Source organism: Pithys albifrons, chromosome 26 (assembly GCF_047495875.1).
Source record: "Pithys albifrons albifrons isolate INPA30051 chromosome 26, PitAlb_v1, whole genome shotgun sequence".
In the NCBI taxonomy this organism is placed as follows: Eukaryota; Metazoa; Chordata; class Aves; order Passeriformes; family Thamnophilidae; genus Pithys; species Pithys albifrons.
In genome coordinates, this window is record NC_092483.1 from 3642315 (window position 1) to 3663472 (window position 21158).

Consider the following 21158-nt stretch of genomic DNA (forward strand, 5'->3'; position numbering starts at 1 on the left):
TCTGTCACTGCGGTACCTCAAGAGGTTTTCCTGGCTGAGTACAGCTGGGAGGAAGTCGGGGAGGGGATGCCCCTTCACCTTGAAATAGTCTGCCCTCGCCTGAAGTTGTAAAACCTGTTAGTAGTCTTGAGTACCACGGGTTTAAATCCTTAAGAATGGAAGATATGGAGTGTAGCCCAGAGAAGGCTCTGGAGAAGTGCCCGTTACAGCTGACAGCTGATGATGTCTATGACATCTCCACTGTCTTGGGCAGAGATTTGATGGAGATCAACACCGGGCCCCATTTCACCATGGCCCGAGGCCAGCTGCAGTACAAGATCTTGCGAGTTTTAGAAATCTTAGAGGTGCTTGTGACCGAGAGGCAGCTGCAGCCAGAGCAGGATCAGTCTCGCTTGGCTGTGGGCTGCTCCTCTGTGCTGAGCCCCCCCGCTGCTGAGAGCTGCCCCCTCAACAGTTGCAGTGGCTGAAAGGGGGGCGAAGGAGGCTTTAGCGGAGACTGCGGGAGAAGCACTGAGAGATGAAACAGAGGCAGGAAGTGCTGCACAGGGTGTGAGTAAAGGTGAAAGAGAGAGAGGTGCCTCTTCCACCGATAGCACCATCCCCGAAACAGTCCCTGATAAGAACAGTGCCTCTGCCCAGCATCCAAGTTTCCCTATACCGGAAGGAAGAAAAATGCAAGCGGCAGCCAGCACCGAGACCGCGGGGAAAGGTGGGGAGGGGGAGACAGCACCGTCCCTTCCCCCATCTCCTGCCTCTGCCATTCGCAACTATGCAAAGACAGGGACAAGCGGGGTGGCCAGCTCCGCCCCTGCCCGGCAGCCAGCGTGTCCTGTGCAGAGAGGCAGGGTGGTGAGAGCTGCGTCTGACCCCAAGATTGCAAAAAGCAGAGGAGCAGAGAGACATGGTCTCCTTCCTGCTTTCCCTTCCCCTGTTCGTAGTGGAGAGAAAGAAAAATCAGTGCTAGTTTGCCTTTTGTCTGTGGTTGAAGAGGAGGCTTTGTGTCACCTTTATAATGCAGAGCTAAGAGCAAAGCTGAGCCGGAGTGGGCCCGGCGGGAGGAAGGCATCTTCATCTTTGCCTCCTCCTAGGAAAGCAAAGAAAAAGAAGTTTTCCTTGTGCCCCCTCACTAGAGGTGGAACAGAGAATGTTGCTATTGAAACTCCTTGTAAACAAAGCATGAGTAGCTTTTGGGGAGGAGAAGAACTAGAACACTGTCCAGGACCCCCAATCCCGTGCAGGTCCACCCCCGTCGGAGTGACAAAGTGCCCAGTGACAGCATCAGCTTTCCCCAGGGCACATGGGATAAGCGCATGTGTAGCGCCAGCAGTCCATCCTAGAGAAGCAGAGCTTGGCATGGCTGTCGTGCAAGGACATCCAGGGGCAGGTCGCCCCAGGACCGTAGAATTAATTCCGGTCAGCGCTGCTCCCCTTGGAGCAGCGAGTGAAGCCGGCAAAGGAGAGCCAAGTGCGGCAGGGTTTGCGGGAGAAGCCGTTCAGCAGCTAAGAGCAGGAACAGCACCTGCAATGGAGACCTTGTCCTGACTGACGGGGGGGGGGGACCGTAGGCAACCTTTTCCCCAATAACCCTGTTGCTAATAGTCCGCACCTTCCTTGCCTAGCAAGCACGGGATGTGGACATCTCATCCTGATATGCAGGACACCATGATCAAGCAGGCAGTCTGGTCATCTCGACTGCCTCGCCTAGATGTGCAAAATTGCTAACTGCAAAAAGGGGGGCGGGTCCCTCCACCCCCTCCGAGGGCATTTGCAGCCTTTGCCCCTTACCCCTCTTACCAAGATCAGGAGGGGAGGGCGAGAAGAGTCAAACATTAGCTATGCTACAAGCTGCCTGAACAGATGCAGTTCATTCCAATGTAGATGAATGCTAAAACACTAACTTAAGTGTAATTCACTAAGGTATAAAAATTCTGTCTGTGCTTATATTTTCTTATTTTTACTTTTAGAGAAGCCTCAACATCTGACACACTGAACCAAATTGGCAAAGTGAAACCAAATGACTTTCTGTGTTGGTCCCTGTGTTCTGAGTTTGCTCCAGCTCATAACATGTCTGTCTCAGCATAGCTCTGAGGCTGCTGAGAACTAGGACCAGTGTCATACTCGTGCAAAAAGCAATCAATAGTTGCCACCTATGTATTTTTGCCTTTAATGTGAACTAACCATCTGCTGTTAGAATATGATTATTTGCAGACAATCAAAGAAGTCACCACCAGACCTGAAGGACATGCCTCTCAAGAATCCAAACTAAGAGCAAAGTTGATAAAAACATTGTTGTGCAAGCATTGTGTAAAGCAAGCATGTCTCCTCTTTGATTGCTGTTGCGTGTAAAAGATTTCTCTAAATCTGGTTTGAAAATTCTACACAGGGTCTGTGTGATTGTAACCTCAAATTTGTTTATCTTAAATTTGTCTCTAATGTCTTATCATCTAGTGTCTGTTACAGTGTGTGAAGCACTGAGCCTCACAGAAGAAAACAAGTTCTGTGTGTCCTGTGTTACAAGCAAAGCAAGTAACTGAGTCACAACAGTGCAGCTGAAAGACTGATTTAGTGGACTCTCTCATGAACACTGGCTAACATCTGGCCTACAATCTTTAAGATGAACTGGTAACATCATAATATCATAGCTGAATAGCTTGTTTAAGTTGTTCAAGTAATGCTTGTAACCTATTTTAGCCTAATTAAGTGAATTTCAGTCATGTCCTGAATACTTTCATACTCTTATGTCTCTTGGATTTCTTTCAGCGAAATGTTCTTTTAGAAACCCATACTATGGCTCACAATAAGTGCAGATGCGATTGTTATTTAACATATTAACGTAAACATATACAATTTGGCAGTGAAAATGCTTTTATACACAGAGGGAAGAGACTCCTGTACAGTCGCTCCGTGAGGTGGAGAGGACTGACTATAGCCAGGGGCAAGCTGTGGCAGGATGGCTTGTCCTTGATGAGGCCTGAAATATACTCAGAGAATGCAAGCACTCTGTGAGGAGCAATTAGTCGTGCCAAGATGTTGTTTGGTGTTGCAAAAACTCCAGACACACCTTGCCTGTGGAAAGCTCCTGATTGGCCCATGCATTTGTGGCTAGCAGTCAACCGCTTCATGTTATAAAAGATGAATCCCTTTTATACTGTCAAAATGCGAGAATTCTGAAATTTGAGATTCCTTCAAAATTACCTAAGATTTGCAAAATTGCACACTCCTAAAACTCAAATAAGCAAAATTTGTCAAGAAATATGAGACATGAGACACATTATGTACTTGAGCCTTGCCTATATCTAAGGCAGAGAGACAACAGTTTCATTGATTCCTCATATTCACATAAAAGAAATTTGGTTTGCAAAGCTATTAGTCTAGATTTCATTTTACTTTGCAGAAACTGCAGAAGCCCATGAAATTGGACATTCCTGTTCCAAACTGAGAACTGTTGAAAAATGAGACACTGACTCCTGCATGCTAACTGGAAAGAGTCATCTCAAGTACTGTCAACTAACTACACCATAGTCAAAAGGACAGAACTGTACCGCTGTAATTCACATTCCAAGACCACTTCGAAGATTAACAACCTGATGTCATCCTGAGCAACAAAACAGACTGTTTTCCTGGACTTATTACAGGACAAAAGTCCTCTGCCCCTAGAACAAGGGGAACCAACAGAAACTATTACTTTTTAAAATTACTTTTTGTATGTGTTGTTTGCATTGCTACTAACCATGAATTAAGTTTGGAACCAAAATTTGCAGTTGCATTTGGCTTTAGCCAAAACACCAAAATTATTGTTAAATTTGTATTACAAATTCAGCTGAAATTTGGATTCAGAACTTGCATGTCACATATCTAAAATCCTTCAAAAAACTAACTGCTGGATTTGTATTCAGATCCCAGCAATTGATGATGAGAAATGCAATTGGCCCTAATTGGCATTTTGATAAATTAGACAAACTTTAGAGAGTCCTATGGAAATCCCAGAGACCTGGAGATCCCATCTCTAAAAGTAAGTCAATTGAAAAACACTGTCATTAAAATCATCCAAAATCAGACCTCAGATGCTATTGCAGCTTCACAAGAAAAGTCCAGAGTTTGTCTCATGTAGTATTCAAAATAAGTAACTCCTGAAAATGTCTCCATGAACCTACTTCATGGTTACTGAACCTAAACCAACTGTTTACTTATGTTATCATTAGTGTTTTGCATAATAGCTAGCTATAAAATTTTCTGCCAAAGTTTTTGTTTATCTTTTTAGTGTAATGCTAAGCTTAAGTAGTAGAACCTAGACAAAATTTTTGAGTTTTGTCTGTTTCTAAAAGGGGGGAATGATGCCGAAGGGGTTTCTGATTTTTCATTTTTATAGATTTTAGGTACACAGTAACTGTAGCAAATGTAGTGTTCATATTTGTAACAGCTTAAGTTCATTGTTTATATATCCTAACCCCTACCACAGATTAGTACCTCAAATTCTTTTAGCTGTTTAGGCTCTTTTCAAGGTACAAGAGTTGAACACTATCAGAAAGGCCTGCAGAACAAGACCAAACATAAGCCAACAACCTTGAGTCTAAGAACACTGGAAGAACTCCAAAGCCTGAGGAAGAGGAACTGATGAAGACAGAGGGTCTCAACGACCCCCCAGACCCAAATCCTGGGGGATGGCACAGGGGTGGGACTGGGGCTGGACTGAGAAATGTGTAAAGTAATGATTGGGTGGGCAATATTATAAAAACCATGGAAATCAGTGTTCGGGGGGGGGGCACAGAGATGCCATCATGTATTCCAAAAAGCCCTAAGCCTGGACATTAAAGAATGTACCTTTTTATCTTATCCCACATTAACTTGGCTCGGAGTCCTGTTTTTGGGTTGACTCACAGCATCAGTGGGAACACTATTGTTTCCCAGTGGGCCCTGATGGTGATGTGACATTTGTATTCAGGTCCTGTTTTATCCATGTGGCCAAAGGGCTTCCAATTTCATTTCACAGCCAGAAGCTTGCAGAAAACACCAATTAACTTGCAGATCCCATTTGCCAACAAAACTCAGTTTCTTCTCAAAATCTGGCATCTGGTAGTGCTCAACATTTAATTGTGAAGCAGAGGCTTGCAGCCATCATGATCCCTGGGCTGGGCACAAAGTCAAATTTTACCCTTTTATTAAGAAAATTTTTTCATTTTCATCGAGAACAAGAAACTTTTACCTAATTTTTGATGGATGGCTATTAATGAATTACTGCTGTAGTAAGATTCCATGGACCATTTTTTCCCCTCTAGAGTACAAAGAAGGTTAACTGACTGACCCAATATGACTTCTACTGGAGTCAACACAATTTACCATAAACTTCAGCAGAAACTCTGATCAGAGCCCAAAGTGTCCTTCCAGTATCCTTAGCCAATGCACAATGGCAGGCAGGAAGCATCAGTTAAGTTCTAATGAAGGCTCAAGTGACCCAGTCAAGGAGCAAAGCCAAAATTATTTAAGTATGCTTAAAAACCTATGCCAAAATAGAACTGACAGAGTGGCCACATGCCTAGCTGTTGGCAGACATCATACAAGTGCAAGCAAGACAGACTTTATTAAGCAGGATCTATATTTACATACTTTATATGTCCTAAAAATCTCTATAACTACAATGTTACCTATCTGTGAAATAAATAATAGATAAAGCATTAAAAAATATATACATATATGCCACTACCAATTACTCTGAACAGATAATACAAAAAATTGAATATGTAAAGACCTGTCCCACTCCCTTTATTGATATTTCTCCAATATCTTAGAAGATGACAAGATAGGAAACCAACATCACTTTAGAACATAGTGATACCATTGCCCCCTTAAACCCAATTCTACTACTGGCAGAGATCAAGGGTCATCAGGGACATCCTGCTCTTCCTTCTGTAGTTTTCTATCATAACTAACTCTAGTCTCCCTTCAACTTAAAACCTCCTTCAACTTTTGCAAATTCACATGCATGTTTCACCTTAATAAAGAAATGTGATTAACGAGATTGAAACTCAAAGTGAAATCCTAGCAAAAACATGGCAGCACCTTCTAATTTTCACACAAGCTAGGATTCAAGTTGGAGAGATTCATCCAATTAACAGAATTTTACAGGAAACTTTCTAAGCACCAGTGAAAGGAATCCTACTTGTGTGGGGAAGGAATGGACAGGTTAGTAACATAAACACAAGCTGGAGGTGGAAGAACCAAGTTAAGTTCTACATTTAGCCAACTGTACACTTGAAGTGATTGAAATATATTTGCAATTGAAACCATGGTACATATTTTGATACTGTTAGAGGGGGCAGAGCAGTTCAGGACTGAAACAACAAGGTCTGCCTCAGATTGCAAATACAGCAGCTGAAGTAGTGGTGGGGCTGGAGGCTGCACTGCAGCTTTTTGGGAGCGGCAACTATAATTCTGATTAAACAGAGGTAAACGAATCAATTAGATTAATCTCAAATATTGATTGTTTGTTGCTGCAGGGATAGAGATTCTACCTTCAGATAGGTGCTGTCAGGAAAATGACATCAGTATGGGACTGATGAACCCAGAAGGGGAGCCACTAAAAATTTAACAAAACCTCTTATGTTTATTGTCAGTATGTAGTAACACTGCTACAAGTAACAGATGGAGATCACATTTCTACCTCTCCCACCACCTACCAGCCTGCATAAACAATGGCAATGAAGCATGAGATGCTCTGGTTTTCAGTATGGTGGGATACAATTTTGCTGTCTACGTGTCCAACTTGTCAGAAAGCATTATTCCCCAGCAAGCTGAGGTATCATAATAGTTACATACTGAGAAGATTGGTATGCTTGAAGGTTAAGTAATTATATCTACACTCTCAGACAGAGCTTTGCCTGCTCTGATATTAAGGCTTTCCATCACAAAATTCTATTATATAAACTACAACCAGTGCTTTATTTAGTCTAATGCTTCATTTTGAATGAACATAATTTATGCTAAACAGGTTATATCCAGTCTTAGCCCTACCAGACAACATGCAATCAATCATTTTCATCTTTAACTTTTAACAGTGGAAAATTTAAGTTTTGCTTTTGACTTTTCCTTTCCAAATGAAGCATGTTATTCTTGCTTGGATTTAATATCATTTAGTGTGGTAAATGATAAGAATTGCACAGCATTGCTTTAAGTTGGTGAAAAAATTATGAGGCTGGTTGAGAAAAACATGAACTGGGCCCCTTGCTTATCTTGCACCTGACTCAAACAAGGCCTAACAACTGAATGATGTCAGGAGTAAAGTGGAGGCCTCATGGCCCAATGCCATTTCAGTGAGGCACAGAAGAGCACCCATGTCTCTGTACCAGCCATTAACCTCACTCCCCCTTCACTGTGAAAAACAAGCCTTGTTGTAATTCTGGTCTGTTAAGGAGATAAGGATGCACACAAAGACCCTCTGATGAAGGTCAGAGAGCCTTTACTGATGCCTCAGCACATGGAGAAGGAAAAAAGTGTTTATTGTACCTCTTGTCAACTATAAATTCTGACCATAGGTAACTGAGACCCTCATTAAGCCCCATTTACATCATATCTTTCACATTCCTGGGAATGAAAATGAGGAAGAGCATCAGACATAGTCCTAGTTACAGGGCCACCAACTAGTATACCACTATGTGGGTATAAACAAAACTGTGCATTCTACAGTCTGACAAACTGTTAATAACAGATCATTCAGAGCAGCTGCTCAGGGCACACCTGACACCTCAGGCTATAAGCTGGGTGTTAGAGAACCCTGCAAGACAGAGGAGTGTTTCTGTCTTCACATCAATGACTCAGCTGTGATAACTCCCCTCTGGGGAAGCATTAGCACCTTCACGCCCAGCCTGAGGGGTCATTTCTGCTAATTAGCCATGAAAGATTCCAGAAATATCCCATGACTCAAAAGTTAAATCACTCATCGTGAAACTCCTGGCCCTGGGGGAGGTACTGGGCATTCCCAGCTGAACCTGAGCATATATAATCTTTGTGTTTTGGGACTTTTGGTACCACTCGTTCAATCCAGAGGAGGACCAGAACCTCAACAGGACTGCAACCATCATCCTCACCAATAGATTTTTCCTTTTCTTTTACTTTGCACTCAGGGGGACAACGCGGTGCTCAGAACAGGGGCTAACGAACACCACTGTGTTTTTGCCCCAGGGTGCTGGGTTATACACGTGTTTTTGTAGGTTAAAACAAGTTGGTCTCTCTATCACTGTATTTATTGTAACCTTTTTAGTAAACAGTAACTCTCACTTGAAATCTCTCTTCAGTTGGGTTCATTTCTCCTGCCACTTTGCCTTTAAGCCAGCACACACATGTAATATATTGTTATGGGTTTAGCTAGGCCTAAATTTAGGCTTTAGTTTTCAGAGTAGGCCTTAGATTATCAGCTGACTCAAGCTAGGTTAGGCCAGCTGACAGCTGACTTCTACTGGCCAAAGGTATTCCATACCATATTCTGATGTCATCTCAAGTATAAAAGTGGATGTAGGAGCTGCCTAGCCAGTTACTTCATGGCTGTGGTCCTGGTAGGATGCACTGTGCCATCCCGGGACGGACGGAAGGACTACGCCGAGCGCTGGCTTACCACCATAGAATCATAGAATCATTGAATCGATTGGGTTGGAAAAGACCTCTGAGATCATGAAGTCCAACCCTTGCTCTAACTCCAGTCTGTTTACCAGATCATGGCACTCAGTGCCACGTCCAATCTCAGTTTAAAAACCACCAGGGATGGTGAATCCACCCCCTCTCTAGGCAGGCCATTCCAATGCCTGATTGCTCTCTGTAAAGAATATTTTCTGAATATCCAACTCCAATTTCCCTGGCAGAGCTTGAGCCCGTGCCTCCTTGTCCTATTGCTGACTGCCTGGGAGAAGACACCAATCCCCACCTGGCTATAACTTACTTCCCTTCAGGTAGCTATAGGAAGTGATGAGGTCACCTCTAAGCCTCCTCTTCTCTAGGCTAAACAACCCCAGCTCCCTCAGCCTCTCCCCATAGGACTTATGCTCCAGTCCCTTCACCAGCCTTGTTGCTCTTCTCTGGACTGGCTCCAGCACCTCAATATCTTTCCTGAACTGAGGGGCCCAGAACTGAACACAATACTCAAGGTGTGGCCTCACAAGTGCTGAGTACAGGGGAAAGATCACTTCTCTGGTCCTGCTAGCCACACTATTTTTGATACAGGACAGGATCCCATTGGCCTTCTTGGGCACCTGGGCACACTGTTGGCTCATGTTCAGCTTCCTGTCAGTTAGTACCCCCAGGTCCCTTTCTGCCTGGCTGCTCTCCAGCCACTCTGTCCCCAGTCTGTAGCGCTGCATGGGGTTGTTGTGGCCAAAGTGCAGGACATGGCATTTGGCCTTATTGAACTTCATCCCACTGGAATCAGCCCATCTCTCAAGTCTATCCAGATCCCTCTGCAGAGCCCTCCTGCCTTCCAGCAGGTCGACACTCCCTCCCAACTTGGTGTCATCTGCAAACTGGCTGATGATAGACTCAATCCCCTCATCTAAATCATCAATAAAGATGTGAAGCAGGACTGGACCCAACACTGACCCCTGGGGAACACCACTAGTGACCGGCCGCCAGCTGGATGCAGCTCCATTCACCAGCACTCTCTGGGACCGGCCCTCTAGCCAGCTCCTAACCCAGCAGAGGGTACACTTGTCCAAGCCATGGGCTACCAGCTTTTCCAGGAGTATATTATGGGAGACAGTGTCAAAGGCCTTACTGAAGTCCAGATAGACCACATCCACAGCCTTCCCCATATCCACTAGGTGGGTCACCTGATCGTAAAAGGAGATCAGGTTGGTCAGACAGGACCTGCCCCTCCTAAACCCATGCTGGCTGGGTTTAATCCCTTGTCCATCCTGAAGGTGTTGTGTGATTGCATTCAGGATGAACTGCTCCATAACCCTGCCAGGCACGGAGGTCAGGCTGACAGGCCTGTAGTTGCCAGGGTCAGCCTTGCAGCCCTTTTTGTGCATTGGGGTTACATTTGCCAACTTCCAGTCATCTGGGACCTCCCCAGTGAGCCAGGACTGTTGGAAGATGATGGAGAGCGGCTTGGCAAGCTCTTCTGCCAGCTCCCTCATCACCCTGGGATGGATCCCATCTGGTCCCATAGACTTGTTAGGATCCAGCTGGCTCAGTAAGTCACTAACTATATCCTCCTGGAATACAGGAGGGCTATTCAGCTCCCTCTTTCTGTCTACCAGCTCCAGAGGCCAGTGGTCTTGAGGACCACCTGTCTTACTGCTAAAAACTGAGGCAAAGTAGGTGTTAAGTACCTCAGCCTTCTCCTCATCTTTGTTAACTATATTTTGCTCCAAGTCCAACAGAGAATGGAGGTTTTCCTTGCCCCTCCTTTTGTTATTAATGTATTTATAGAAGGACTTTTTGTTATCTCAAACTGAATTAGCCTTAATTTCAAATTGCACTTTTCTTTCCCTAATTTTTTTCCTGCATGACCTAGCTCTCTTCGTAAATTCTTCATAAGTAGCCAGCCCTTTTTTTCCACAGTCTGTAAACTTTCTTTTTATCCCTGATTTCTTTCAGAATCTCCCTATTTAACCAAGCCAGTCGTCTTCCCCTCCGGCTGGCCTTTCGGCACGCTGGTATAGCCTGTTCTTGTGCACTCAAAATTTCCTGCTTGAAACATGTTCATCCCTCCTGGACCCCCTTGTTTTTAAGGGTTGTTTCCCAGGGTATGCTCTGAATTAGTCTTTTGAATAGGCCAAAATCTGCCGTCCGGAAGTCCAGTGTAGAGGTTTTAATGGTGGCTCTCCTTACATCCCTGAGGACTGAAAATTCTATTATTTCATGGTCGCTATGCCCGAGGCGGCCTCCAACCATTACATCTCCCACCAGCCCCTGTCTCTTTGTAAACAGTAGTTCTAGCGGGGCCTTACCCCTAGTAGGCTCATTTACCAGTCGATGAAGGAAATTATCCTCTATAGACTGCCTCTTCTCTGCAGTATTAAGCTCCCAGCAGATATCTGGCAGATTAAAGTCACCCACAAGAACAACGGCTGAAGATTTTGAGACATCCTTCAGGTGCTTGTAGAATAATTCGTCTCCTTCATCATCCTGGTTGGGCGGTCTGTAACAGACTCCCACAAGGGTGTCAGCCTTGTTGGCCTTCCCCCTGATTCTGGCCCACAGGCACTCAACCTTGTCACTGCTGACCTCAATCTACAGAGTCAAGAGACTCTCTAACATATAAAGCCACCCCTCCACCTCTCCTTCCCTGCCTGTCCTTTCTGAAGAGCTTGTAGCCCCCCATAGCAGCACTCCAGTCATGTGAGTCATCCCTCCATGTTTCTGTGATAGCAACTACGTCATAGTTTTCCTGCTGCACTATGGCTTCCAGCTCCTCTTGTTTGTTTCCCATACTGCGTGCACTGGTGTACATGCACTTCAGCTGGGACATTGATTTCACTCTTAACTCAGGCTCTACACCCTTAGGCTTATCTCTGGAGAGCCCGGTTTCAGTCCCTTCCCCCTTCAAACCTAGTTTAAAGCCCTCCTAACCAACCCTGCCAACTTATGGGCTACAATTCTTTTGCCCTTCCTAGATAGATGAAGCCCATCTGGTTTGAGAAGACTAGGCAACATGGAGTTTGCCCCATGATCAAAAAAGTCAAAATTTTGATGGTAGCACCAGTCCCTAAGGCACTAATTGGTAAGCTGGGCTTTCCTATACCTCTCCTCATTTATCCCAGCTAGCACAGGAACTGAGGCAATTACTACCTGTGTTCCTGTCCCATGAAGTGATCGGGGAAGTGCCTTAAAATCTTTTTTAATTACCCTGGTACTTCTTTCATTGATGTCATCACTTCCAGCCTGGACAACCAACAGCGGGTAATAGTCTGAGGGTTGAATTAGCTTAGGAAGTCTCTTAGTAATATCCCTCACCCTGGCCCCAGGAAGGCAGCAAACCTTCCTATGGGATGGGTCTGGCTGACATATAGGGCCCTCAGTTCCCCTCAAAAGAGAGTCACCAATTAAAACAACCCTTCTCTTTTTCCTCGTATCTGTAGTTGTAATCCATCTGGTAGACTGGGGGTAACCAGAAGACCTTGTGGAGAGATCTTCCTCCTGACTGTCCTCCATCAGACTGTCCGAGTCCAGGGCCATATACCTGTTTTTTAAGGGCACCCCGGTAGGTGAAAGGGGTCGAGAGGGTTTTTTTTTTGCCTCTACAACCAGGCACCTGTTTCCATTCCTCCCCATCCATACGATCTGTTCTATCTGCCTGATGGCAGGAGGGGCAGGGCTTCACTGCCTCCTGCTGGGCTTCCTTAGGAGTCGAAAAGGTGTGACTCCACCAGTCAATTTCCCTTTCACTCTCCCTTATGCTTCTGAGCCCTTTCCACCTCTTCCTTTAGCTCTGCCACCAGACACTGCAAATCGTTCACCTGCTCACATCGCCTGCAGGTGCTTCTCACGCTGTCCTCCGGTAGCAGTTCCAGGCTCAAGCAGTCTGTGCATCCAGAGACCTGAGTGGCTGCATCCTTTTTAGAGGATTCTGTCTGTGTTGACACACCTCTACTGGTAACAGCAGCAACAGCTTTCATTTTTTTGGAAGCCATGACTACCTTGAGTTGTGGGGGAAAAAAGAAAAAAAAAAGCCCACAAAACACCTAGGCTTGTGCCCTGTCTGCTCGCCCTGCCTGTGGGAACTGCCATGCAAACTGACGTGCCACGCCCTCACTGATGAGCCATGCCCCTGTTTGCCCGCTCCTGTTCGCCGCGCTCCACTTCGCTCGTGCTCCTCAGCGATGTTTTTAAAGCCTTCTCAACTCCCTGCTAACAAGCAAGCCCCACCTCTGACTTACCTGATAACAGTAGGAGGAGTAGCAGCCAAACCCTAGCAGGAAATATTGTCTTAGGGAAGTAAAATGTTTATTATTAGTTTTCTCTCTGCTTGGGTTTGTTTCTGGGGAGGTTGAGATCTTTTGAGAGGTGTCATTTTGGGGTGCTTTATGGATCTGGAGTGATGAGATCTGTTTTCGGTGGGAGGTAGAGGATTGTCGTTATATCTAACTTGTATAGGTGTGTGTTATATTGGAGTCTACTTTTAATTTACTCTTTTCTCTGTAAATATATAAACCTGTTTTAAGTTTTCCAGGGTTTTTTTTCCCCTTTTCGCAGCGGAGCAAGGGGAACTTTTATTCTGTGTTTGGGTAGTTGGCATTTTGCCAGCTCAACCGAACACATACATGTATGACCAAAGTCACCTAACACCACCTATAACATGCCCATTGGGATGGGCCAAAAATTTATAGTATAAAAGGGGGACTTTGAGGAAGAAAGTGCTGGAGGGGGAAAACACCTCTGCCTGCTTGGGATTGGTCGATGGTCTGTGTCTCTCCTCCTCTCCTGAAGGGACGCCTTTAGGTGAGCTTTGTTCCTCCACCTGGGACTGTACCTCCAACAGGGGATCAAGGCTACCATTAGCAAATTCGTGGATGACACCACGTTGAGTTGGAGTGTCGATTTGCTGGAGGGTAGGAAGGCTCTGCAGAGGGATCTGGACAGGCTCAATTGATGAGCTGAGACCAGTGGCATGAGGTTCAAAAGGACCAAGTGCTGAGTCCTATACTTGGGCCACAATAACTCCATGCAGTGCTACAGGCTGGGGGAAGAGTGTGTAGAAAGCAGCCCAATGGGAAAGGACCTGGGGGTGCTGGTAAACAGATGGCTGAACATGAGCCAGCAATGTGCCTAGGTGGCCAAGGCTGATGGCATCCTGGCTTGTATCAGAAATAGCGTGGGCAGCAGGACGAGGGAAGTGATCCTTCCCCTGTACTGGGCACTGGTGAGGCCACACCTCGAGTACTGTGTCCAGTTCTGGCCCCTCACTACAAGACAGACATTGAGGTGCTGGAGCATGTCCAGAGAAGGGCAACAAAGCTGGTGAAGGGTCTAGAGAGTAAGTCCTATGAGGAGAGGCTGAAGGAGCTGGGGTTATTTAGCCTGGAGAAAAGGAGGCTCAGGGGTGGCCTCACTTTCTAAGACTACCTGAATGGAGGTTGTAGTCAGGTGGGGATCGCCCTCTTCTCCCAGGCAGCTAGCAACAGGACAACAGGGAGTGGCTGTTGCCAGGGGACGTTTAGGTTGGATATTATGAAGAATTTTTTCACAGAAAGAGTGGTTAAACATTGGAATGGGCTGCCCAGGGAGGTAGTGGAGTCACCATCCCTGGAGGTGTTTAAGAAAAGACTGGACATGGCACTTAGTGCCATGGTCTAGTTGGCATGGCGGTGTTAGGTCATAGGTTGGACTCAATGATCTCAGAGGTCTTTTCCAACCTAATTGTATCTGTGAGTCTGTGAACTGCATTGGAACAGAGGCAGGAATATTCATTTGTATCTATCTATCTATCTATCTATCTATCTATCTATCTATCTATCTATCTATTAGATCACTGTTCCTATACTTTCTGTAGCAACACCTATTAACACTGTAGTTAGTGCACTTATCACTGGCAGTCCTGAATTTGCTTTCCTGTTGCTTCAATAAACTGTGCTATTTGTGAATCTGGGTCGTGTAAGTCCTTATTGAATGCAACCAGACCTAGAGTACTGGGTTGGTAAATTGCATTACTTGTGCATCTGTGCATGTGCAAGTTTCCATTGAACTCAACCAGACTTATAGTGTTGAATTGGTTCTAATCAGAAATTAGGCCCAGACACACCCAGCCCTTCTGATCTCTGAGGACCAACTGGAATGCAAGGGGCTTTATTTACTACTAAATTCCTATACCCTTAACACAACACCACCTGATGATGAGTTTCATGAACTAGTGTTGCATTGCACAAACCAGTTTCTTTTTAACAGCTTCAGAATTGGTTATCTAAAGTCTGTTGATTATTATCTCATTTGTCTTTCTTAGTAGGAACAGGTAACTATACTGATGTCACCTATGTCTGCAAAATCACTCACAGAATAGGAAGTGGGAAAACAAAGCGAAAAAGGGCTTATTTTTTAATTTTTTTCCATCTCCCCTCTTCTTCATAAAACTCTTAGAAAACCAATTCCATTGTGTATTTATATTTAAACTCTAAATGGAATCCTACAACCTGTATCTCTAATTTAGAACAGTATTAGACTACTTTAAACAAGAGAAGTGCACACTGACCAGACACCTATGATGAGAAACACTTTTGGAGGAGTTTTGCAAATCTAGTGAAGAATAGAAAGAGTAAGACCGGTTATAGGAGGAAAGATAGTTCAAATAAATAAAACTGAATTAGAAAAGCCAAGGTAGCAGCTTCAAGGAAACTGCCTAGACTGGCTCAGCAAGGGTCAGAAAGCCCACAAGCAACCTGACTTAGAGTACTGGATTGATAAATCCTGCTATTTGTGCATTGTGCTCGTGAAAGTTCTTATTGAACTTGACCAGACTTGTAGTGCCAAATTGGTTATAATCAGGAATTAAGTCCAGATGCACCCAGACCCTCTGATCTCTGAGGACCAGCTGGAGTGCAAGGGGGGGTTATTTTCTGCCAAATTTTTATACCCTTAACGCAACAGAAAATGTGCGTAGTCAGCAGAATTGCCATGGAAAAACTGCTACAGAAATATAAGTGTGCATCTTCACAAGCTGGGAAAGACTGGACTAAAAGTTTTGTAAAGTTATGATAATGCGTATTGAGCAGTGTCTAACAGAACAGAAACTAAAAGCTGGAAAAGGAAAAGGAATTATCTGTGCTGTATTAGGTGCTTGTCTATCCTATGCACAAGAAGAGGCTAAAGAATCCTTGCTTTCCAAAAAAATTCCAAGTGTGGAATATTCAGTGATTCAGTCTGAAAACAATCTGCTAATAGCATTACTGACCTTTGAAAAAGGAATTAGAAAAAAAATGGAAATTTGCATAGTTTTTCTTATGGTGGAAACTGGAAATTTGAAAACTGAATTGGCTGCAGCAGAAAAATGGGAAAAATATCTGCAAGAAAAAAATAGAACTGTTAATGAGCCAAACACCTTCTCCAAGACCATAATATATGTGGTGATTCTCTCTGATCGGGGGGATCAAATTTTATTGAGTGAGGAAGAAGTGGAAGGCTATTGGGGTCCAGGAGTGTTTTTAACCACCACTCCTGGAGATTATGATTATTCTTTAACTGCACAGGTGGTATACTGGGCAGGAGAAATAGATATGCAGGATAGGGGAGATTCACCAATTATTAAAACTACTGATTCTCTGATCTCATGACTTCTGTGCAGAAAGCAGCTTGTATACAAGCTATGTATGAGAGGAATAGGCTTAGAAGGTCTCCCATGTTAGCCCCTATCAATCCGGCCAGATCAATCCCTCTTATTCAGGGTCTTCCAGACAGTCTCAAGACTTCTGTAGCAAAATTTCAGGATGGAATGTGTGAGGTTCATGTCCAAAATGCCACAGCTCTGGGGGCCAGGGGCAGATGATGTGTTTAGCTACCTGGAGTGAATCTGTGCAGGAAATAGTGAATTATGGATGCTGGATGGGATGTATCAGATAACTGCTGTTAGGACTCCTGAGTCTGCTTGGTGGATCTTACCAGTACAGTGGCTCCAAGGAAAATACTCTGAAGCTTCTATTGGTATTCCAGTCAGATTATGGTTGAATTTCTAATTGACACAGGGCCCCAAATGTCAGTAATTACAAAGGAAACAGCAAATATTTTGAGAATTATACCCAGTGATGGTAAACTTAAATTTACTGGAATTGATGGTGTAATAAAGGAATGTACCACAGCAAAAATTTCCATCTGGCTTCCAGGGGAAAAATTATTTACTAAGGTTGAAGTGTTGTGGGGGCTGCCCAAACAAAACTTTTAGGGATTGATTTACTTTATGGACAGACCTGGAAACTCCCAGATGGAACTCTGTGGAGTTTCTCAGTGGAAGGTATTGGGTAGCTGGGGATAAAGCATAATCTGAAAGAATGTGGGATGATTCAGGCTCTGAAAATGTTATCAGTCTATTAGAGGCATCAATACCATTGCTGCTTTCTGAAATTACTAATGTAAAACAGTACCCCCTGCCAACAACAGCATTTATAGGGACTGATGAGGCAGTCACAGATTTGGAAAAAAAGAGGCATCATTAAAAGGACTCATTCACTTTATAATTCACTGATGTGGCCAGTAAAAACCCCGACCTGGCACTGGCAGTTAACTGCTAATACTGCACCTTTAACTGCTGCAGTTTCAAATATTGCTGAGATAGTGACACTGATACTGGGGGCTGTTCATGCTTGGATGGCTGTTCTAAATGTTAAGGACATGTTTTTCATGATTCCCCTCCTTGAACAGGATAAAGCACAGTTTGCCTTTACATGGAGAGGGATTCAATACACTTTTAATAGGCTTCCACAAGTATATAAACATAAATATATTCTCTCCCTATTTCTCTAATAGTGACACAATTGAGACAATTTATCTTCCTCCTGAGGATACATGTACTGATACATTATGGGCAATGCATATTCCAAGGATGTGGGGAGGGCCACAATGTGGTGACTGGCATTATATGCAACCTACCAACTGGTGCATTGATTGGGAAGGAACAACTGGTTTACCAGATGACCTCATACAGACCAATATTCTGGAAACCAATTTTAATGTTTCTTGCTCAAACAGCCTGAAATATCATAATTGGAATTGTACCAGAGTTTATAATTGCAACACCAATGAAACTGAAATTCAGACATTGGGCCCAGCAGTTTGAGCTCTTACATTAGGTTGTATTTGTCAAAACTATATCACCCCACTCAATGACACTTGGTCCCATTTGACTAACAGTGATACCGAGTCTGATATAATTCATTCAGAACTAAGTATACCCTCATGGGGCAGACCACGTGGGTTAGCAGTGATGGAACACGGTCTACTGACTTATTAATAGAGGGCTGGCAACACCAACATATGCTGGGACTATTAACACTTTGACCCCTTTGGAGGAAACAACCTCTTTCCCTGGCTCTGTTGGAACAGATCAAAAGGGAATCAGAAAACCAATGGCAACACCTGACAGCCGGAACTGTGGTGGATGGGTACTGGAGTAATTTTTCACACCCCAGTTGACAGCATTCCAGAATTGAATGATGTTATATAATTTTACTGGACAAATCTAAGCATTGGCTTAATGCAACTTATGTGGGACTGAAGGAATTAAATTGACTAGGAATTGTAATGGTTCTAATCAGAAATTAAGCCCAGCTGCACCCAGTCCCTCTGATCTCTGAAGACCAGCTGGAACCAAAGGAGCTTTATTTTCTGCTAAATTTCTATACCCTTAATGCAACATTTAGCTTGATTTTGGACCTTTAAAATGTACCAAGAGCATTATGTGGTTTGGCTTTGTTCTCTGCAGTGTTTACATATTGTCCTAAGGGGTGTCTTCACTAAGTTTTGAGTTGTTTGGGTTTTTTGTTGGGTTTTGTTTAGTTGGTTTGGGGATTTTGTTTGGTTTTTTTGTTGAATTGTTTTTATATGTATATATATTTATTTTAATTTCCCATGCCACATAAGTCAGGAATAGCAATATTGACCAGAACACATGTCAATAGACTTCTGCAAGTCTAGACTTGGAGTGTCTTTCCAGATTGAATGACAGCACAAGTAACTACTTCAAGATCCATGAATCACAAAGCAATTCCATTTAGGCTGCACCTCAATTTGCTTTAAGAAAGCCTCCAAGACAGCATCCAAAACCTTACTACAGCTAAGATATACACATTAATTCCTTCACTCATAAACTCAGTGAATTATCTTTTAGGGAAACAAATTAGACTTACTACTGTTTTAAAAATAATTCAGGTTGTCTTTCATCGCTTTTATTTTCTATATTCTTACATACCAACTGGTTAGTGGTTTGTTCTAGTACCTTACATATAGGAAAACAATGCTGGTGGTTACTTATTTTATTTTTTCCACTCACCGACCCACCTTTAAAATATTGGTGATGTTTACCTTCAAGTTGTTTTTAACTTCCCTTCCCTAGTACAAATTCCTATAGATTTTAAGAACTTCTGAAGCAGCAGCTCAAAACTGTCTCAGGGAGTTTCTTGAACACTTTAATACAAGTGTTTTTTTACTTTACCCGGTTAAATAATTCCTTTCCCATTTCAGCCTGTGTTCTTCTCTCCATTGTACAAGTCGTATCTGGTCACAACTGACCTTTCCTGTAAAGCAGTATTAATTGTTATAGCCCTCTATTACTTGATTTCTTTTCCTACTCAGTAGTGGACTTCTGCTTTCCTTTGTTGCTATCTTCTCATACTCTTAATGAATCTTTTATATTTGCCTTCCACTTCTCTCTGGTTGTGAATCAATTTCTTTCTTAAACTTTCCAGTTTAGCTCTAGTGGCTTCTATACGTACCCTCAGTTGTGTAGCTGCATTTCTACTTTTTGCTTTATTCTTTTTATAGATCATCAGGTACTTATAAACTGTTGCAGTCATACTTGTTTAATACCACGCTTTCCTCCAACTCTAATTTTCTCATATAGATCAGAAATTCAATTTCACCCAACCTCATCTGAACAAGTAAACCTGAAGAAAACTCTAACTTGCTTTACCTAGTACCACAATAAAGTTTACATCCCAAATATGTAATTGCTTCTTCATTATACACATGAACACCTAAATGATTTTGAAGTCTATGCATTTACCCAGTTCATCCCAGAGCTGCCTATACTTGTCAGTCATTGCAGTTCCTTGTTGTGTCCAAAGCGACAGATGAGGGTCAGCCATGAACTGTTCTGTTATCAACGTCAACATGCGAGCTCCATTTGAATCTCTCATCTTTAGCATCTCTCGCACCTAGGAAATGAGTCTTTTAATACAAACCTGAAAAAAACCCAAAACTAACCACAGTACAGACAATATGCTGCAGTGTTAAACATTCCACCTCTGTTAAATAAGAAATATAATTGGTATATCTGATTTGAAATTTTTAAGTAGAAAAAATTGTCTGCCCATTTTTAACAATTTTTAGTTTTAGCATCCCATTGTAATTCCTCAAACACACTTCTTCCACAAGTAATCCACAGGTGTATTATGCAAACTGCTGCAAACCCATAATTTCTAAAGGTTTCTCCAACATTTTGAGGTTAGGAAGGAAGAGAACAGCAAAGCTGCAGACAGTTGAAATGTTACTTCATATCCTTAAACTAATCTCAAGACATACCAGATTGTGTTCCATTGCATTATTAACTTGCCATCATGTTCCCAGGGCTTTGTCTTCTTTTAAAACAACAGGACTTTGAGTAAGACTTGAACAAGTACAGACTGAATGGAAGAGTGGGGGGAGAGAAAAGAGGAAAATTTGAGTACTCAACATACCTTTGCAAAAAGTAAATTGAGCTGCTTTCCTGATCCATGGTATCCACCATGGGAGAGGAATAGTTTAACCTGTTCTTGGACCTGTTCCTCATCCAAATGCCAGCAGTTTTCATCATCTATGCTAGCACCTGCTGTTGGGTCAGGAGCACCTGGAAACAGCAAGAAGATAAATTGTTATGTTCTGTATAAAGAAGAAAGGTTTGTGGGTCCAGGGAAAAGGAGTACTGGAAAGGTTTTTTGGATTTGTGTATTGTCCCATTTTGGATGTTTTGACTTTAATCTAAAGTTCTTTAAAATAGACCTAAATTTCTCCTCAGTAGTCTTAAGCACTTAGAAATTACAGCCTATGCAAAGGTACTAAAATAAACAATATTATAGTAAAACATTAAAATCAAGGTGAGTTTTTCCTCCCACCTCAGCAGTTATTCTAGAATGTTTTTACAAAGAAAATTACACTTTACATAATATCTCAACAACTGCAATGTTAAAACCACTCTCCCCAGAACATCTGTATAATTTCTGTACCTTCAGCAATCTTGCTCAGGTTTAAGTTACTGCTAATGAGCACTGCTATTGATGAACATGAAGAAAATAATCACTTCAGTGCCTTTAAGCTGTGATGGCTCTGCAAAGCTAAACAAAGAATAAAGAATAAAAAATAATCCCCAAACAAAACCAAAGTCTTTAAGTACTAAAGGGATTAATACAATAAATAAGTTACATGTGTGTAAGATTGTGGTGCTTCTGAAGAAGCATTTTTACATAGGCAATGTCATCAACATAGAGTCAGTTCAGAGC

General features: G+C 43.0%; 1 protein-coding gene across 10 annotated transcripts in view; it reads right to left on the reverse strand.

Moving 5' to 3' along the window:
- LOC139683048 (zinc finger SWIM domain-containing protein 6) overlaps positions 1-21158 on the reverse strand; it is a 203492-nt gene that overhangs the window by 81005 nt on the left and 101329 nt on the right. For all 10 annotated transcript variants that reach the window (XM_071577782.1, XM_071577781.1, XM_071577788.1 and 7 more), the window contains 2 exons: positions 20361-20509; positions 19688-19838 (listed from right to left, as the gene is read on the reverse strand). In XM_071577782.1, coding sequence (XP_071433883.1) covers positions 19688-19838; positions 20361-20509 — 300 coding nt within the window. The remainder of the gene's footprint in view (positions 1-19687; positions 19839-20360; positions 20510-21158) is intronic.